Below are 20,694 nucleotides of genomic sequence, written 5' to 3' on the forward strand. Positions count from 1 at the left end.
AGCTAAGTAGCCCCCGGAAAGATTTTTACTTTCCACAAAGCAGTTAAAAACTATATTTATCCCAGGTCTGAAACAGAGAGCACCTAAAATCACAACCTTTTGTTATGACTTCAATACCATCATTGAGCACACACCCACACACACACCCACTCAGACAATCACACACACCCAGACAATCACACACACAAACACAGTTCAGTAGTACTAGTAGTTAGGTGGTATTTGTAGTAGCCACATAGCTGGAATAAAAGACAGATGGAGACTTCTTCACCAGTCCTTTATTAGGTGTCTACAGAGAACAGAAACAGTGAGAACTACCGGGGTGTGTTCACAACACACAAGATTTCACAGTGTTTGGAAACATCTCTATAGAGCCATTTGTGGGTGTGTTAAGAGGGACCACAAAACTATTACATCCCATTACTTACTAGATCATTTTAGGCTGTGTGTGCGTTAGGATTCCCTACTGGCCTTATGCCCCCGTGTGCACTTGACCTGCTCACTCTGACCCCTTCATGGATGTGAAAGCATTGGATTAATCATGGACATGAGTTTTCACCATGTCAAAATAATATCTGATATGATTTTCCTCACACCAGTCCATTCCTTTTAAATCCACAAGGTGGGATGAAGGTACACACTTCTGGGATAGGAAGAGACATCAGGGTGGTGATGTTGGAGGGTGGTGGAGGGGGGGTTGACAAGGTGGGGCTGTAGGAGGGGTGAGTTGAGTTGGAGATGGAGATGGGGGGTGTCAAGTTGAGGGTAGAGAAGGGTGGAGTAGAGTGGAGCTACGGGAGTGTAGAGGTAAGTCTGTTGTAGGGTTGAATAAGTAGAGTGGAGCATAGAGGTAAGTCTGTTGGAGGGTGGAATGGAGTAGAGTGGAGCTGGAGGAGCGTAGAGGTAAGTCTGTAGGAGGGTTGAATGAGTAGAGTGGAGCTGGAGGAGCGTAGAGGTAAGTCTGTTGGAGGGTTGAATGGAGTAGAGTGGAGCTGGAGGAGCGTAGAGGTAAGTCTGTTGGAGGGTTGAATGAGTAGAGTGGAGCTGGAGGTGCGTAGAGGTAAGTCTGTTGGAGGGTTGAATGAGTAGAGTGGAGCTGGAGGAACGTAGAGGTAAGTCTGTAGGAGGGTTGAATGGAGTAGAGTGGAGCTGGAGGAGCGTAGAGGTAAGTCTGTAGGAGGGTTGAATGAGTAGAGTGGAGCTGGAGGAGCGTAGAGGTAAGTCTGTAGGAGGGTTGAATGGAGTAGAGTGGAGCTGGAGGAGCGTAGAAGTAAGTCTGTAGGAGGGTTGAATGAGTAGAGTGGAGCTAGGGGAGTGTAGAGGTAAGTCTGTTGGAGGGTTGAATGGAGTAGAGTGGAGCTGGAGGAGCGTAGAGGTAAGTCTGTTGGAGGGTTGAATGGAGTAGAGTGGAGCTGGAGGAACGTAGAGGTAAGTCTGTTGGAGGGTTGAATGAGTAGAGTGGAGCTGGAGGAGCGTAGAGGTAAGTCTGTAGGAGGGTTGAATGAGTAGAGTGGAGCTGGGGGAGCGTAGAGGTAAGTCTAGGAGGATTGAATGGAGTAGAGTGGAGCTGGAGGAACGTAGAGGTAAGTCTGTTGGAGGGTTGAATGAGTAGAGTGGAGCTGGAGGAGCGTAGAGGTAAGTCTGTAGGAGGGTTGAATGAGTAGAGTGGAGCTGGGGGAGCGTAGAGGTAAGTCTAGGAGGATTGAATGGAGTAGAGTGGAGCTGGAGGAACGTAGAGGTAAGTCTGTAGGAGGGTTGAATGAGTAGAGTGGAGCTGGAGGAGCATAGAGGTAAGTCTGTAGGAGGGTTGAATGAGTAGAGTGGAGCTGGAGGAGCGTAGAGGTAAGTCTGTAGGAGGGTTGAATGAGTAGAGGTGGAGGGGGGGGGGGGGGGTTTGGCAGCAGCAGAGAAGTGTTTTCTGTAAACTGTGAACGGCGACAACTAGAATAGGCCTAGTTGTGTAATAAGAGTCTTTGACGGTGGTAAGGCAACTGGTCAGACTACACCGGAAGTGATGAAACCCAACAGGAAGTGATGACAACAAACAGGACATGGCAAAATGACAAGCGCTTCGGTGGGTTTTCCACTTTAGAAACGGGCTTCCTTCACAATAATCCTAATATAAAGAAACATGCATGCACAACACACATATGGAGAGCAAAAATAACCGCTGGGATGCAAACTTTAATAAACTAAATAACAGTTCTTCCATTGTATAGAGGGAAATACTTCATACCCACGCATCTCTGAATACTTTAAAGAGTAAAAGCACAACTGCCCTATCTCTATCATTATCAGGCTTGACTGAGTAACTGGGTTTGAGCTGTTAGAGTCATGGGGTCTGGATGGGACTTGGTGAGGCAGAGTCACAGTGAGGTTATTACTGAGACATTACTTACTGACCAAGGCTTCTGCACCGAGGTGGTGGTATGGGGGCTGCATAGTGTAGTAAACTGGATGGCCCCGTCTCTGCAGGGGTTATTTCTGCAGGACCAGGCCACACGAACACACAAACACGCACGCACACGAGAGAAAAACCGAGAGAGAGAGAGGCCCAGGATGGGACTGTTTTTCAATACGTCATGCTCTACCGCTTTCTCTTCTGATTGGTTCGAATGCCAGTTGATCCCCGCCCTGACTGACGCATCTCAGGCCTGCCAATAGATGCCCTTTCCGTCCGTCATCCCTTCTCTGACCCTCTACTTGAGGAAGCAGTCCAGTTTCCTCTGGATGCTTTCGAAGGAGTCGGCTCCCATGTAGTCCGCCTGCCCCGCCTCCCATCGCTGCCTCCTCTCCTCACTGGACACCTGGGGCGCCTGAGGGGGAGGCGGGGGGAGGATGATCTCAACCACACTGTCACAGACCTCCTCCTATAGGGGGTGGAGGGAGAGACAGGGGAGGCAAGCAAGATGAGCATTCTGAGACATGGAGAAATACTCACTAATACAAGGGTGACGGTGACAGCCATGAAGCATTTCCCCTCAACCCAAAGCATTGACCAATCAGCAGCTTCCTCTACAGAGAAACAGAACGAAGGGCAGGAGCCGGGGTCTGTTTAAAGTATCCATGAGAGACAGGGAGAGAGGTTACCATGTCAATGACTTGCCACTACAGAGGGTCAACACACACACACACACACACCACACAAAATCAGCGACTGAAACCAGCAAATACTGTACTTAAACTACTGTACGATTACACTGTGAACACACTGTACTCACATACACAAACTGTCCTTCAACAGTCCCCTCAAAACACATACAGTGCCTTAAGAAAGTATGCATAGCCCTTGCCTTACTCCACATTTGGTAGTGTTACATCCTAAATTCAAAATGGATTAAATAGATTTGTTTCTCTCACCCATCTACACACCATACCCCATAATGACAAAATGAAATGGAGAAAATATTTAAATTAAGTAAGTTCTATACACCTCAGTCAATACGTGTTAGAATCAACTTTGGCAGTGATTACAGCTGTGAGTCTTTCTGGAAAAGTCTCTAAGAGCTTTGCACACCTTGATTGTACATTATTGTATTTGTGTTATTTTTTAAGCTCTGTCAAGTTGGATGTTGATCATTGATAGACAGCCATTTCCAAGTCATGCCATTGATTTTCAAGCCAATTTAAGTCAAAACTGTCAAACTAGGCCACTCAGGAAAATTCAATGTCGTCTTGGTAAGCAACTCCAGTGTACATTTGACCTTGTGTTTTAGGTTATTGTCCTGCTGAAAGGTGAATTTGTATCCCAAGCAGACTGAACCAGGCTTCTCCTAAAGGATGTTTCCTGTGCTGAGATTTATTCCGTTTCTTTTGATCCTAAAAAACTCCCTAGTCTTTGCTGATGACAAGCATTCCCATAACATGATGCAGCCACCACCATGCTTGAAAATATGACGAGTGGTACTCAGTGATGTGTTGGATTTTCCCCAAACATAACACTTTGTGGACAAAGGACAAAGTTCATTTCTTTGCCACATTTTTTGCAGTTTTACTGTATTCCCTTATTGCAAACAGAATGCATGTTTTGGAATATTTTGTATTCTGTACAGGCTTCCTTCTTTTCACATTGTACATTAGGTTAGTATTGTGGAGTAACTACAATGTTATTGATCCATCCTCAGTTTCCTCCTATCACAGTCATTAAACTCTAACTGTTTTAAAGTCCACATTGGCCTCATGATGAAATTCCTGAGCAGTTTCCTACCTCTCCGGCAACTGAGTTAGGAAGCACGCCTGCATCTTTGTAGTGACTGGGTATATTGATACACCATCCAAAGTGTAATTAATAACTTCACCATGCTTAAAGGGATATTCAATGTCTGCTTTTTTATTTTTACCCATCTACCGATAGGTTCCCTTCTTTGCGGGGCATTGGAAAACCTCCCTGTTCTTTGTGGTTGAATCTGTTTGAAATTCACTGCTTGACTGAGGGACCTTACAGATAATGTATGTGTGGGGTACAGCGATGAGGTAGTCATTCAGAAATCATGTTAAGACAGAGTGAGTCAATGCAACTTATTATGTGACTTGTTAAGCACATTTTTACTCTTGAACTTATTGAGGCTTGCCATAACACAAGGGGTTGAATACTGTGACTCAATACATTTCAGCTTTTCATCTTGAATTAATTTATAAAAAAATCCTAAAAACATAATTCCACTTTGACATTATGGGGTATTGTGTGTAGACCAGTGACACAATCTCAAATGAATCCATTTTAAATTCAGGCTGTAACAACAGAATGTGGAAAAAGTCAAGCTGTGTGAATACATTCCGAAAGCCCTGAACATCTCACAAGTCTTGTTATACATCTTTCAAGATTCAGAAACCATTGTCAGTACTGGAGATCTTAAGAAGAAGTACACACGCTATGAGACACACACACACACACCCACACACCACACACACACACACACACACACACACACACACACACACACACACACACACACACACACACACACACACACACACACACACACACACACACACACACACACACACACACACACACACACACACACACACACACACACACACACACAAACACACACACACTGTTGAGGGCAGGAAGCCAGGGATTTGGAGCTAAAGTGTGATGCATGAAATAACTTCTACTGTGACAACACTGGAGTGTGTGTGTGTGTGCGCCTACTGTTTGAAGGCTGGTAGATAGGTGTATATAGCGATGCTGCTGAGGTTGTAGATAAAAGGCAGGTGTTTGGAAATGTCTGCTGTTGACCAGGTATTGAAGAAACTGTTCAGAACTCCTTGGTCACCACCTAGAGCGAGAGAGAGAGGGAGGGAGAAGGGGAGAGGGAGAGAGAAGGGGAGAAAAAGAGAGAGGGGGGGTGGGAAAGAGAGGTGGTGGGAGAGAAGGGGAAGAAGGAAGGAGAGAGAGAAGGGGAGAGGGAGAGAGAGTGAGAGAGGGAAAATGAGAGTGGGGAGGGGGAGAGGTTAGATGAGAACATGACAGATATTTTAGGATCTATAGGATCTTGTTGGCAGCAGAGTTTAAGGAAAGTCCATAGGAGATATAGCGTTTATTGCACCACCCCAGACACACACTCTTTGTACCATGTATTTTGTACTGCAGCTGCTTGCTCTTGGCCAGGGCTTCCTTAAAACACATTCATATCTCAATTGGACTCACATGGATAAAACACATTCATATCTCAATGGGACTCACATGGATAAAACACATTCATATCTCAATGGGACTCACATGGATAAAACACATTCACATCTCAATGGGACTCACATGGATAAAACACATTCACATCTCAATGGGACTCACATGGATAAAACACATTCATATCTCAATGGGACTCACATGGATAAAACACATTCATATCTCAATGGGACTCACATGGATAAAACACATTCACATCTCAATGGGACTCACATGGATAAAACACATTCACATCTCAATGGGACTCACATGGATAAAACACATTCATATCTCAATGGGACTCACATGGATAAAACACATTCATATCTCAATGGGACTCACATGGATTAAACACATTCATATCTCAATGGGACTCACATGGATAAAACACATTCATATCTCAATGGGACTCACATGGATAAAACACATTCATATCTCAATGGGACTCACATGGATAAAACACATTCACATCTCAATGGGACTCACATGGATAAAACACATTCATATCTCAATGGGACTCACATGGATAAAACACATTCATATCTCAATGGGACTCACATGGATAAAACACATTCATATCTCAATGGGACTCACATGGTTAAAACACATTCACATCTCAATGGGACTCACATGGATAAAACACATTCATATCTCAATGGGACTCACATGGATAAAACACATTCACATCTCAATGGGACTCACATGGATAAAACACATTCATATCTCAATGGGACTCACATGGATAAAACACATTCATATCTCAATGGGACTCACATGGATAAAACACATTCACATCTCAATGGGACTCACATGGATAAAACACATTCACATCTCAATGGGACTCACATGGATAAAACACATTCACATCTCAATGGGACTCACATGGATAAAACACATTCACATCTCAATGGGACTCACATGGATAAAACACATTCACATCTCAATGAGACTCACATGGATAAAACACATTCACATCTCAATGAGACTCACATGGATAAAACACATTCACATCTCAATGGGACTCACATGGATAAAACACATTCATATCTCAATGGGACTCACATGGATAAAACACATTCATATCTCAATGGGACTCACATGGATAAAACACATTCACATCTCAATGGGACTCACATGGATAAAACACATTCACATCTCAATGGGACTCACATGGATAAAACACATTCATATCTCAATGGGACTCACATGGATAAAACACATTCATATCTCAATGGGACTCACATGGATAAAACACATTCATATCTCAATGGGACTCACATGGATAAAACACATTCATATCTCAATGGGACTCACATGGATAAAACACATTCATATCTCAATGGGACTCACATGGATAAAACACATTCACATCTCAATGGGACTCACATGGATAAAACACATTCATATCTCAATGGGACTCACATGGATAAAACACATTCATATCTCAATGGGACTCACATGGATAAAACACATTCATATCTCAATGGGACTCACATGGATAAAACACATTCACATCTCAATGGGACTCACATGGATAAAACACATTCATATCTCAATGGGACTCACATGGATAAAACACATTCACATCTCAATGGGACTCACATGGATAAAACACATGCATATCTCAATGGGACTCACATGGATAAAACACATTCATATCTCAATGGGACTCACATGGATAAAACACATTCACATCTCAATGGGACTCACATGGATAAAACACATTCACATCTCAATGGGACTCACATGGATAAAACACATTCACATCTCAATGGGACTCACATGGATAAAACACATTCACATCTCAATGGGACTCACATGGATAAAACACATTCACATCTCAATGAGACTCACATGGATAAAACACATTCACATCTCAATGGGACTCACATGGATAAAACACATTCATATCTCAATGGGACTCACATGGATAAAACACATTCATATCTCAATGGGACTCACATGGATAAAACACATTCACATCTCAATGGGACTCACATGGATAAAACACATTCACATCTCAATGGGACTCACATGGATAAAACACATTCATATCTCAATGGGACTCACATGGATAAAACACATTCACATCTCAATGGGACTCACATGGATAAAACACATTCACATCTCAATGGGACTCACATGGATAAAACACATTCACATCTCAATGGGACTCACATGGATAAAACACATTCACATCTCAATGGGACTCACATGGATAAAACACATTCACATCTCAATGGGACTCACATGGATAAAACACATTCACATCTCAATGGGACTCACATGGATAAAACACATTCATATCTCAATGGGACTCACATGGATAAAACACATTCACATCTCAATGGGACTCACATGGATAAAACACATTCATATCTCAATGGGACTCACATGGATAAAACACATTCATATCTCAATGGGACTCACATGGATAAAACACATTCATATCTCAATGGGACTCACATGGATAAAACACATTCACATCTCAATGGGACTCACATGGATAAAACACATTCATATCTCAATGGGACTCACATGGATAAAACACATTCACATCTCAATGGGACTCACATGGATAAAACACATTCATATCTCAATGGGACTCACATGGATAAAACACATTCATATCTCAATGGGACTCACATGGATAAAACACATTCACATCTCAATGGGACTCACATGGATAAAACACATTCCCATCTCAATGGGACTCACATGGATAAAACACATTCACATCTCAATGGGACTCACATGGATAAAACACATTCACATCTCAATGGGACTCACATGGATAAAACACATTCACATCTCAATGGGACTCACATGGATAAAACACATTCACATCTCAATGGGACTCACATGGATAAAACACATTCACATCTCAATGGGACTCACATGGATAAAACACATTCACATCTCAATGGGACTCACATGGATAAAACACATTCACATCTCAATGGGACTCACATGGATAAAACACATTCATATCTCAATGGGACTCACATGGATAAAACACATTCACATCTCAATGGGACTCACATGGATAAAACACATTCACATCTCAATGGGACTCACATGGATAAAACACATTCATATCTCAATGGGACTCACATGGATAAAACACATTCACATCTCAATGGGACTCACATGGATAAAACACATTCATATCTCAATGGGACTCACATGGATAAAACACATTCATATCTCAATGGGACTCACATGGATAAAACACATTCATATCTCAATGGGACTCACATGGATAAAACACATTCACATCTCAATGGGACTCACATGGATAAAACACATTCATATCTCAATGGGACTCACATGGATAAAACACATTCACATCTCAATGGGACTCACATGGATAAAACACATTCATATCTCAATGGGACTCACATGGATAAAACACATTCATATCTCAATGGGACTCACATGGATAAAACACATTCATATCTCAATGGGACTCACATGGATAAAACACATTCATATCTCAATGGGACTCACATGGATAAAACACATTCATATCTCAATGGGACTCACATGGATAAAACACATTCACATCTCAATGGGACTCACATGGATAAAACACATTCACATCTCAATGGGACTCACATGGATAAAACACATTCACATCTCAATGGGACTCACATGGATAAAACACATTCACATCTCAATGGGACTCACATGGATAAAACACATTCACATCTCAATGGGACTCACATGGATAAAACACATTCATATCTCAATGGGACTCACATGGATAAAACACATTCACATCTCAATGGGACTCACATGGATAAAACACATTCACATCTCAATGGGACTCACATGGATAAAACACATTCATATCTCAATGGGACTCACATGGATAAAACACATTCACATCTCAATGGGACTCACATGGATAAAACACATTCATATCTCAATGGGACTCACATGGATAAAACACATTCATATCTCAATGGGACTCACATGGATAAAACACATTCACATCTCAATGGGACTCACATGGATAAAACACATTCATATCTCAATGGGACTCACATGGATAAAACACATTCATATCTCAATGGGACTCACATGGATAAAACACATTCACATCTCAATGGGATAATAATAATAATACAGAACTCACCGTCAAAGCTGCCTTTCTCAGTGCAGTGTGTCATAAGGTATGTTTCATTGGATGGTTCAAAGACGAACACCCCTGAGTTGAAACAGTCTGGCCAACCAGGATCAGGCGCAGCAGATAACTCCTCCCTCTCAAACAGCTCATCGATGTTGGACAACACCTGCGTACACACACAATATTTAGCCCTTAATACAGACTTTCTGTAATTTGAACTGAGTAAGGAGTGTGAGTGCGTGTGTGCTCACCAGTGTGTCTGCGTCCATAAACACACACTTGGTGTAGTGTGTGAGTGTCCAGCAGTGCAGCTTGGTGAAGGTCACTCCGAGGTCTGGTCTCTTCATCAAGGCGAGGTGGGCCGTGTCCCCAGAGTCCAAGATATCCACCACACACACCTCGTCATAGATGCTACTCAGCATGGCCCTGCAACACACACACACACACACACACACACACACACACACACACACACACACACACACACACACACACACACACACACACACACACACACACACACGGTTTGAGTTGTGTGTTTCCTGCTCAGGTGTACTCAGGCTTGGCCAATACAAAACTAACAGAGACAAGGCCATGGGTGTGTCAAACACTGAGCATAGATCACGGTGTGTGTGTGTGTGTGTGTATATATATATATATATATATATATATATATATATATATATCAGTAGCGTGCCGTGGGCCTGGGGCCTGGGCCTTCAGTGAGGTCCTACACAGTCCCACCCGAATTAATCCATCTCTTATTACCATCATTATGATGCCATGGCTCTAGACACTATACATTTAGATAGAAACACAGTATAGCCAGGCGTTGCGTCACCTTGAAATTGACATTTTTATTCAGAGAATTGCAGGGGAAGAGTACAATACAGTACAGTTCAACTAATAGGCAAGAACATAGTCGAGTGCAACAGAGTTATATTAATATTCTTCTTCTATCCATTTCTGGTCCACAAACTTTGATCTTTAAGTCCCCAAAAAAATAAATACAGTGTGTTCACTAAACAGCGCATTGTCGCAGCCAAAGCAGTTTCACCGTGATGATAAAGACACATAACTATTCACTGAAAATAAAAGAAAGAAAACAAATAATTTGCAACATAGGCTATTTGCCATTTTATTTTGTTAATATATAGGGTATTTAATATTAACGAAATAAAATGCGAAACATACATATTTAATAAAAAATAACATGCATTGTATGCCTACTCACCAAAGACTGATTATTTGAACACAAAATCCTTCCTCCTTTCTTTCCTCAAGAAGACTTCAATGACTCTGTTGTACAGTCTATCTGTGCGTTTTAGTTCCACCAATAAGTCCTTTTCTATCGACATGGAGGCTAATGCTGAAAGCCGAGTCTGTCCAGTAGCATTTCTGGAATACGTTTTGATTCGCTTTAAGGCCGAGAATGACCGCTCGACAGAAGCCGTGGACACAGGGATAGTCACTGTCACACATGCCAATGTGTAAAGTTGCCCCATGTCCTCATTCAGATTTTTCTGCTTAAGGAGATCAGAGGGACTTTTCCCTTCAAAATCAGTCATAGCATACATTACAGTCAGTTCTGTTTTTAGCTTGGATAGGTCGAACAGTGTTCCGTGACTCTCTGTTAAGCTGGAGAAGGCTGTTTGCGGGAATTTTTTCCGGTAGGTCTGAAAGTGCTGGGGGTCCAGGAGGGAGAGAAACATTAATTTTTCGTGGTCTTGAAACCTGTTTCGTATCTGGCAAAGAATGTTGTCCAGAATATTGCTGTGGAGTTGTTGATAGTATGTGCGAGGGTCTCCTTGTGCTGGGCCTCTGCGTGCGCTGGGTGAACTTGAGATGCGCTCTGTGTCATCGTAGATTTGACTGAACCTGCACCTCTCTCGCTCAATTGTGTCACAAAACTCATTCACCCTTGTCAGGCAGAATTGTACATCCAAAGATTGTTTCTGTAGAATTCCAAAAAGCACATCCGAATAATTAAAAATCCCATTGAATGTTTCAAGCAAAAAACAAAACTCAAAATCATCCAAACGTGCATTAAATCCATCAGCCATAAGCACAGTATCCCCGTCATGGTCATCATGATGTTCCAGTAAGTGGTTAAACAGCTCCTTTAGGGCAACTCTCTTTTCAAAGACTGCATTGACCAATCTCGATGTATATTGCCACCTCGTTGGTGCAACCTTAGGAAGACGACGCTTGCAGATGTCATCCAGCAGTTGCGTGCGCTTAGGGGATCGTGAGAAAAATGCTGCAAGGCCATTGAGATTGGCAAAGAAGACCTTGCATTCTTTAAGCTTTGAGGGTCCTTGAGTCAGTACTAAATTTAGTCGATGTGCATAGCAGTGAATGAATAAGGCCATCGGTGCCCTCTTCTTAACTTTGGCCTGCACCCCATTGAGTCCAGATGCCATGACTGCTGCGCCATCAAAACACTGTGCCACAACTTTATCCAGGCTACATTCATTTTCCTCCAAGAAACGGAAAATAAGAGCGGCAATGTCATCAGCTCGCTTGCCGCTTGTCACATCTTCAAATCGGATAAATCGCTCCTTGACTCCTGTGTCCGTCACATACCACCCTGCATAGCACTGCTGGCTTGCTTCTGAAGCTAAGCAGGGTTGGTCCTGGTCAGTCCCTGGATGGGAGACCAGATGCTGCTGGAAGTGGTGTTGGAGGGCCAGTAGGAGGCACTCTTTCCTCTGGTCTAAACAATATCCCAATGCCCCAGGGCAGTGATTGGGGACACTGTCCTGTATAGGGTGCTGTCTTTCGGATGGGACGTTAAACGGGTGTCCTGACTCTCTGAGGTCATTAAAGATCCCATGGCACTTATCGTAAGAGTAGGGGTGTTAACCCCGGTGTCCTGGCTAAATTCCCAATCTGGCCCTCAAACCATCATGGTCACCTAATAATCCCCAGTTTACAATTGGCTCATTCATCCCCCTCCTCTCCCCTGTAACTATTCCCCAGGTCGTTGCTGCAAATGAGAACGTGTTCTCAGTCAACTTACCTGGTAAAATAACGGTAAAATAATAATAAATAAATAAATAAAAAACATAACGCAGGACGAGTGAGAGCTGTGCTGCATTTCCCACATCTGTTGTCTCGTCCACCATAACAGCAACAAAGGGAGCTTTTTTAATCTCCATTTTGATCTCTTCTCCCATCACTTCAACAATAGCATAAATTAGGTCATTTTGTATTTTGCCTGACGTCCCAATGAACACTTTGTTAGTGGACAGGTGGTATTGTAAATCTGTGTTGCTTTCAGAAAGAAAAGAAAGAAGCTCCACATAGTTCCCTTTGTTTGTGGAGTCAGCACTTTCATCGTGTACCCTAAATGAAAGTTCCTGTTTACCCAAAAACATGACACAATCAATGAGTCTTTTCAATATTTCCCTATTTTTCTTCACCTTTTCATTGTGCAGCTCCGTTGCCCTGCGCGATTGTTCGTTGAGCTGTAGATCCACTCGGGTGTCCCCAAAAGTTTTCAAAAGCACCATTGCTTGTAAGTGCCCAGACGTACTTTGGTGTCTCATTGCTGCCTTGGTTAGACAACTCAAGTTTGCAAAGCCAGTGTGGCTCCAAACACCAAATCGATCACTTGCAAATAATAGGCATTCCCAGCAGTACAGTTTGCAGTGCTTCTCGGAGCCTGTGAGCCATTGATAGCGCTCGTAGTTGGAACTTTGAAAGTGGCGAACGAACCCCTTTCCCGCCTGTGACAGGCTTAGTTGCGTCGGCGTAGGGCGACCTCTCCTTACAATGTCTAACTTTTCTTGAAAAGTTTGTCTTGAGAATGGCGTTATAATTATATCCTCGACCAAATCGATATCTTCTCCTCCTTCCGCCATTGTGGGTTGAAAAAACAGCTTAGTCGTACGCAAATTAATTTGTTTATCAAATTCAGTTTCCTAGTTCTGAGGATCTGCATAGACCTGCCCATAGGACCTGCTTCTCAATATTGGTAATCCAATCAAAAGATGTGCACGCACTACGCCTGCTAGCTGGCTCCTGTGTAACACTGGAGCCAGCCAGCAGGCGTACAATAGCCAACTCTAAAGCTGATTGGTTGACACTAAATTTTCAGTTCCATTCACTTTAAGCTACAAGCGCCCGCACTGTTGATTCTGAAGGCCTGAGGGCAGATTTTAGACCCCTGGCAACACATGATGGCTGAATATGATTGGATAAAAGATCTAACATAAAGACCAGCCCTCCAAATCTCAACCTGGGGCTGGAAGCAGTGCAACCAAGAGGAAAGCTGTGAAATTAAGAGTATAATTCTTACTCTGGGGAATAATTTAATACATATTTGTGGGAAAATATATTTAAATAAATATATATATTCTGATGATGTTTAGGCCAGCAGAGAAGGCCTTGCTGGCCCACCACTGCTATATATATATATATATATGAGTGCAAGCGTGTGTATGTGTTACCTGCAGGGCTCTGCTACCTGTGGTCCAATCAGAACCACCAGTTGTTTGGTTGTGTTATGGTTGAGTAGTGACCTCCCCAGAACCATCGCTCCTTTGGCATAGTTGTCATTTGTGGCCAGAGTCACATATGCTTGGTCTAATCACACACGTATCTGACTAGTTATTTGTAAATAACACGAACAGAAAGAGAGAACAGCTTCTGTCAGGCACCTGAACCCTCTACAAGGCATATATCGGTACTTCATATCAAAACGGCCTATAGGGACTTCAGCTAGGGTAACCATAGACCCTCTACCCGTCCCTACCATAGAATAGTCCTATAGATTACACACTGTACTATAACTGTCATATGTCAACTTGTGGTGGTAATGTCAAAGGCAGTTCTGCACGAGCCGTTTCCACTTGTGAGATTGGCCATACAGACAAGAAACGCGTCGTGTTTAAAACGAGTGATGATTTATTTTTAAAGGATTAAAAACCACTGCGTGTAAATATTGTAGAATGCATGGGCATATAGCGAAAGTGCGTGTTTGATATATCCCTACGCAGAGAGTAACCGAGTAAACAAGTGCACACTTCGGGATGGAGGAGAGCGGGAATTCAGCAATGGCCGAGCCGCATGTAGGCACATACACTGCAGGACCGTAAACACAAAAAGCACACGATGTACTTTCAATTTAAGTCATCATATTTGTTGCCTACACGGATAACGCTACTTTAACTACATCGCGGCATAAAACGAGAATCTACATATAAATGGGAGGACTGTGTAACTGCGTGGGATATGCGCATGCATCAAACCATATATAATCAGTGTTGCTGAAAGATGACAACACAAAGCTACGATTCGGCTATAGCTCCAAAGCATATCCTAATATAATATTATCAAACCATAATAATATAAAAACACAGTTTAATGGTTATAGACTATTCCTGTTGTCCTTATTAACCGACTGTACGCTGTCTTACCCACCATGATCTGTTATTCGGTGTGGCCGTTTTTGGGTAGCAACAGAGCTAGAAGACACTGCTGTCGACTGTCAAGAGGACGGAATCAAGTCAGGAGGCCATATTCTGCGTCATGTGATCCGTGACAGCGCACATGCCTCCCAGACACCTTTTCGGTCTTATCTGAGCAATTTGATCATTTATATCAGAATGTCCATATTCTGAGGCCAATGTAGCGCTCAATCAATAACGATTTTCTACGCGTTTCCCATTGAAGGCCATATTGAGGTTAAATCAATGACTGGAGCTTTTAATTGATAAAAACAAATGACTATTGAAAGTGCAAGTCAGTATCGTGCATTTACTGGTCTTTATTTACTGGTCATTTACGGGTCTTCTACTCTTTAACCCGAAACCCAGTTACTGTCCAGTAGTCAGGATGGCCGAGCGGTCTAAGGCGCTGCGTTCAGGTCGCAGTCTCCCCTGGAGGCGTGTGTTCAAATCCCACTTCTGACAGATGTTTAGCTGCTCTCACGCAGGAGTCATGCTGCTTTGCAGTAATAATCAGAAGATGAAATAACAACTTCACACAGTGAAATAACAATTAGTAAATTAACCCTCTCAACCTTCTGGAGCTGGGCAAAGAAAATAAGAAAAAACAGTACTTTATAACAACTGAATGAGGGGAACATTTCATGAAGTTAATGTATTATAGTGAGTTACTACATTATCCTTCAGTTATTAAATCATCATTTGCTGTAGGCTATGCCTGCCGGGCCCTTCACTTCTAACAAAAAATTCTACTGTCACAGTTGTCGTGGCCGAGTCGTTAAGGCGATGGACTAGAAATCCATTGGGATCTTCCCGCGCAGGTTCGAATCCTGCCGACAACGAAAATACATTTTTTTGGGACCCCTCCGGAGGTGGAAGTTTATTCGTGTTTCATATACCAATCACATCCTCTCATATCTCCACAAGTACATAGGGATCAGGTGTCCATTTGGGATAGGACTGCTGGCCATCTATCTCACCTCACACATTTACACACCTGGTTATCGGATGTGTCGACATCCGGTTTGGAGCGAGCGGTCGCATTTGCATTCGCTCTGCAGGTAGTATAACTTTTCATTACATTTCATTACATTTCATTATAGTACAACGGTTTAATTTGTCTAACCTTAGCAATTTCTTCTTAGCTAGCTACTTAGCCGTCTGTGTATAAAAGATAATTGAGTAATTATCGTATTCCGTCGTCTATCGTAGTCCACACTGCTATCTGCCCAGCAGCTAGCAAACGTCCACCGTCTACCGAATAGTAGTATAACTTTTCATTACATTTCATTATAGTACAACGGTCTGATTTTCATTTTCATTACAGTACAACGGTTTGGTTTGTTTGATCTTAGCTAGCTACATAGCCGTCTTTGCATCAAACATAATTGTGTAGTTATTGAGGTTCGCCAGCCAGCTATTTTCGCCCTAACGTAACGCAACGTAGCCAACACTGCTAGCTAGCCAGCTTGCCACCGAATAGCAGCATTGTAGAAACGAGTGCATTACAACGGAACGACTTGATCAGTGTAGTGTTGGCTGACTACACAGTTGTCTTTGCTATCTTTGATTTGTATTTGTTCGATCTTAGCTAGCTACTTAGCTGGCTACATAGCCGTCTTTGTATCGGTGATAATTGTGTAGTTATCAAGGTTCGCTGAGGTTCGCTAGCCAGGTATTCTCGCCCTAACGTAACGTAACGTAACGTAGTCAACCCTGCTAGCTAGCCAGCTAGCCACTGATTAGCAGCACTGTAGAAACGATTACATTACAACGGAACGACTTGACTTGTGTAGTGTTAGCTAGCTACATAGTTTTCTTTGCTATCTTTGTATCTAAGATAATTGTGTAGCTTTGAGTAATTATTGGTTAGCTAGCCAGCTATTTTTCGCCTGCCGCGCTGCCGTCCTCCTACCTAGCCAACACTGCTAGCTAGCCAACTTCTACCGAATAGCAGCACTGTAGAAACTTACATTACAACGGAACGACTTGATTAGCGTAGTGTTAGCTAGTTGTCTTTGCTGTCCTTGTATCCATGATAATTGTGTAGTTTAGAGAAATTTAGTGAAATTGTCGAGGTTACCTAGCCAGCTTCACTTTCAACAACGTAGCCACTGCTAGCCAGGCTACTTCACCAGCCAGCAGCACTATATCATTTTAGTCAATAAGATCTTGTATTTTATTTTATTTTATTTTTATTTATTTATTTTTTATTTATTTATTTATTTATTTTTTGCAACGTAAGCTTAACTTTCTGAACATTCGAGACGTGTAGCCCACTTGTCATTCTAATCTCCTTTGCATTAGCGTAGCCTCTTCTGTAGCCTGTCAACCATGTGTCTGTCTATCCCTGTTCTCTCCTCTCTGCACAGACCATACAAACGCTTCACACCGCGTGGCCGCGCCCACCCTAACCTGGTGGTCCCAGCCCGCACGACCCACGTGGAGTTCCAGGTTTCCGGTAGCCTCTGGAACTGCCGATCTGCGGCCAACAAGGCAGAGCTCATCTCAGCCTATGCGTCCCTCCAGTCCCTCGACTTCCTGGCACTGACGGAAACATGGCTCACCACAGATAACACTCCTACTCCTACTGCTCTCTCTTCGTCTGCCCACGTGTTCTCGCACACCCCGAGACCTTCTGGTCAGCGGGGTGGTGGCACCGGGATCCTCATCTCTCCCAAGTGGTCATTCTCTCTTTCTCCCCTTACCCATCTGTCTATCGCCTCCTTTGAATTCCATGCTGTCACAGTTACCAGCCCTTTCAAGCTTAACATCCTTATCATTTATCGCCCTCCAGGTTCCCTTGGAGAGTTCATCAATGAGCTTGATGCCTTGATAAGCTCCTTTCCTGAGGACGGCTCACCTCTCACAGTTCTGGGTGACTTTAACCTCCCCATGTCTACCTTCGACTCATTCCTCTCTGCCTCCTTCTTTCCACTCCTCTCCTCTTTTGACCTCACCCTCTCACCTTCCCCCCCTACTCACAAGGCAGGCAATACGCTTGACCTCATCTTTACTAGATGCTGTTCTTCCACTAACCTCATTGCAACTCCCCTCCAAGTCTCCGACCACTACCTTGTATCCTTTTCCCTCTCGCTCTCATCCAACACTTCCCACACTGCCCCTACTCGGATGGTATCGCGCCGTCCCAACCTCCGCTCTCTCTCCCCCGCTACTCTCTCCTCTTCCATCCTATCATCTCTTCCCTCTGCCCAAACCTTCTCCAACCTATCTCCTGATTCTGCCTCCTCAACCCTCCTCTCCTCCCTTTCTGCATCCTTTGACTCTCTATGTCCCCTATCCTCCAGGCCGGCTCGGTCCTCCCCTCCCGCTCCGTGGCTCGACGACTCATTGCGTGCTCACAGAACAGGGCTCCGGGCAGCCGAGCGGAAATGGAGGAAAACTCGCCTCCCTGCGGACCTGGCATCCTTTCACTCCCTCCTCTCTACATTTTCCTCTTCTGTCTCTGCTGCTAAAGCCACTTTCTACCACTCTAAATTCCAAGCATCTGCCTCTAACCCTAGGAAGCTCTTTGCCACCTTCTCCTCCCTCCTGAATCCTCCTCCCCCTCCCCCCCCCTCCTCCCTCTCTGCAGACGACTTCGTCAACCATTTTGAAAAGAAGGTCGACGACATCCGATCCTCGTTTGCTAAGTCAAACGACACCGCTGGTTCTGCTCACACTGCCCAACCCTGTGCTTTGACCTCTTTCTCCCCTCTCTCTCCAGATGAAATCTCGCGTCTTGTGACGGCCGGCCGCCCAACAACCTGCCCGCTTGACCCTATCCCCTCCTCTCTTCTCCAGACCATTTCCGGAGACCTTCTACCTTACCTCACCTCGCTCATCAACTCATCCTTGACCGCTGGCTACGTCCCTTCCGTCTTCAAGAGAGCGAGAGTTGCACCCCTTCTGAAAAAACCTACACTCGATCCCTCCGATGTCAACAACTACAGACCAGTATCCCTTCTTTCTTTTCTCTCCAAAACTCTTGAACGTGCCGTCCTTGGCCAGCTCTCCTGCTATCTCTCTCAGAATGACCTTCTTGATCCAAATCAGTCAGGTTTCAAGACTAGTCACTCAACTGAGACTGCTCTTCTCTGTATCACGGAGGCGCTCCGCACTGCTAAAGCTAACTCTCTCTCCTCTGCTCTCATCCTTCTAGACCTATCGGCTGCCTTCGATACTGTGAACCATCAGATCCTCCTCTCCACCCTCTCCGAGTTGGGCATCTCCGGCGCGGCCCACGCTTGGATTGCGTCCTACCTGACAGGTCGCTCCTACCAGGTGGCGTGGCGAGAATCTGTCTCATCACCACGCGCTCTCACCACTGGTGTCCCCCAGGGCTCTGTTCTAGGCCCTCTCCTATTCTCGCTATACACCAAGTCACTTGGCTCTGTCATAACCTCACATGGTCTCTCCTATCATTGCTATGCAGACGACACACAATTAATCTTCTCCTTTCCCCCTTCTGATGACCAGGTGGCGAATCGCATCTCTGCATGTCTGGCAGACATATCAGTGTGGATGACGGATCACCACCTCAAGCTGAACCTCGGCAAGACGGAGCTGCTCTTCCTCCCGGGGAAGGACTGTCCGTTCCATGATCTCGCCATCACGGTTGACAACTCCATTGTGTCCTCCTCCCAGAGCGCTAAGAACCTTGGCGTGATCCTGGACAACACCCTGTCGTTCTCCACCAACATCAAGGCGGTGGCCCGTTCCTGTAGGTTCATGCTCTACAACATCCGCAGAGTACGACCCTGCCTCACACAGGAAGCGGCGCAGGTCCTAATCCAGGCACTTGTCATCTCCCGTCTGGATTACTGCAACTCGCTGTTGGCTGGGCTCCCTGCCTGTGCCATTAAACCCCTACAACTCATCCAGAACGCCGCAGCCCGTCTGGTGTTCAACCTTCCCAAGTTCTCTCACGTCACCCCGCTCCTCCGCTCTCTCCACTGGCTTCCAGTTGAAGCTCGCATCCGCTACAAGACCATGGTGCTTGCCTACGGAGCTGTGAGGGGAACGGCACCTCAGTACCTTCAGGCTCTGATCAGGCCCTACACCCAAACAAGGGCACTGCGTTCATCCACCTCTGGCCTGCTCGCCTCCCTACCACTGAGGAAGTACAGTTCCAGCTCAGCCCAGTCAAAACTGTTCGCTGCTCTGGCACCCCAATGGTGGAACAAACTCCCTCACGACGCCAGGACAGCGGAGTCAATCACCACCTTCCGGAGACACCTGAAACCCCACCTCTTCAAGGAATACCTAGGATAGGATAAAGCAATCCTTCTGCCCCCCCCCCCCCCCCCTTAAAAGATCTAGATGCACTATTGTAAAGTGGCTGTTCCACTGGATGTCATAAGGTGAATGCACCAATTTGTAAGTCGCTCTGGATAAGAGCGTCTGCTAAATGACTTAAATGTAAATGTAAATGT

At 44.3% G+C, this 20,694-nt stretch overlaps 1 protein-coding gene and 2 non-coding genes across 4 annotated transcripts; 2 read left to right on the forward strand and 1 right to left on the reverse strand.

Moving 5' to 3' along the window:
- Positions 1-258: 258 nt before the first annotated feature.
- Positions 259-15,349, reverse strand: LOC129859803 (glycogenin-1-like). 2 transcript variants are annotated; one of them, XM_055929928.1, is made up of 5 exons: positions 15,234-15,349; positions 10,058-10,232; positions 9,816-9,972; positions 5,159-5,285; positions 259-2,870 (listed from the first exon to the last, which is right to left on the reverse strand). In XM_055929928.1, the coding sequence occupies exons 2-5, from the start codon at positions 10,226-10,228 to the stop codon at positions 2,681-2,683; spliced, it is 645 nt and encodes a 214-aa protein (XP_055785903.1). In that variant the 5' UTR covers positions 10,229-10,232; positions 15,234-15,349; the 3' UTR covers positions 259-2,680. The 2 variants fall into 2 exon arrangements, with proteins under 2 accessions (XP_055785903.1, XP_055785902.1); XM_055929927.1 differs by lacking the exon at positions 15,234-15,349 and adding an exon at positions 14,261-15,227.
- Positions 15,350-15,641: 292 nt separating this feature from the next.
- trnal-cag (transfer RNA leucine (anticodon CAG)) lies at positions 15,642-15,724 on the forward strand. Its single transcript has one exon. It is a non-coding gene; the product is annotated as a tRNA-Leu (tRNA).
- A 295-nt stretch (positions 15,725-16,019) lies between these two features.
- On the forward strand, positions 16,020-16,101 carry trnas-aga (transfer RNA serine (anticodon AGA)). Its single transcript has one exon. It is a non-coding gene; the product is annotated as a tRNA-Ser (tRNA).
- Positions 16,102-20,694: the final 4,593 nt, after the last annotated feature.

The sequence above is a fragment of the Salvelinus fontinalis genome, chromosome 7 (genome assembly GCF_029448725.1).
Source record: "Salvelinus fontinalis isolate EN_2023a chromosome 7, ASM2944872v1, whole genome shotgun sequence".
NCBI classification, from domain to species: domain Eukaryota; kingdom Metazoa; phylum Chordata; class Actinopteri; order Salmoniformes; family Salmonidae; genus Salvelinus; species Salvelinus fontinalis.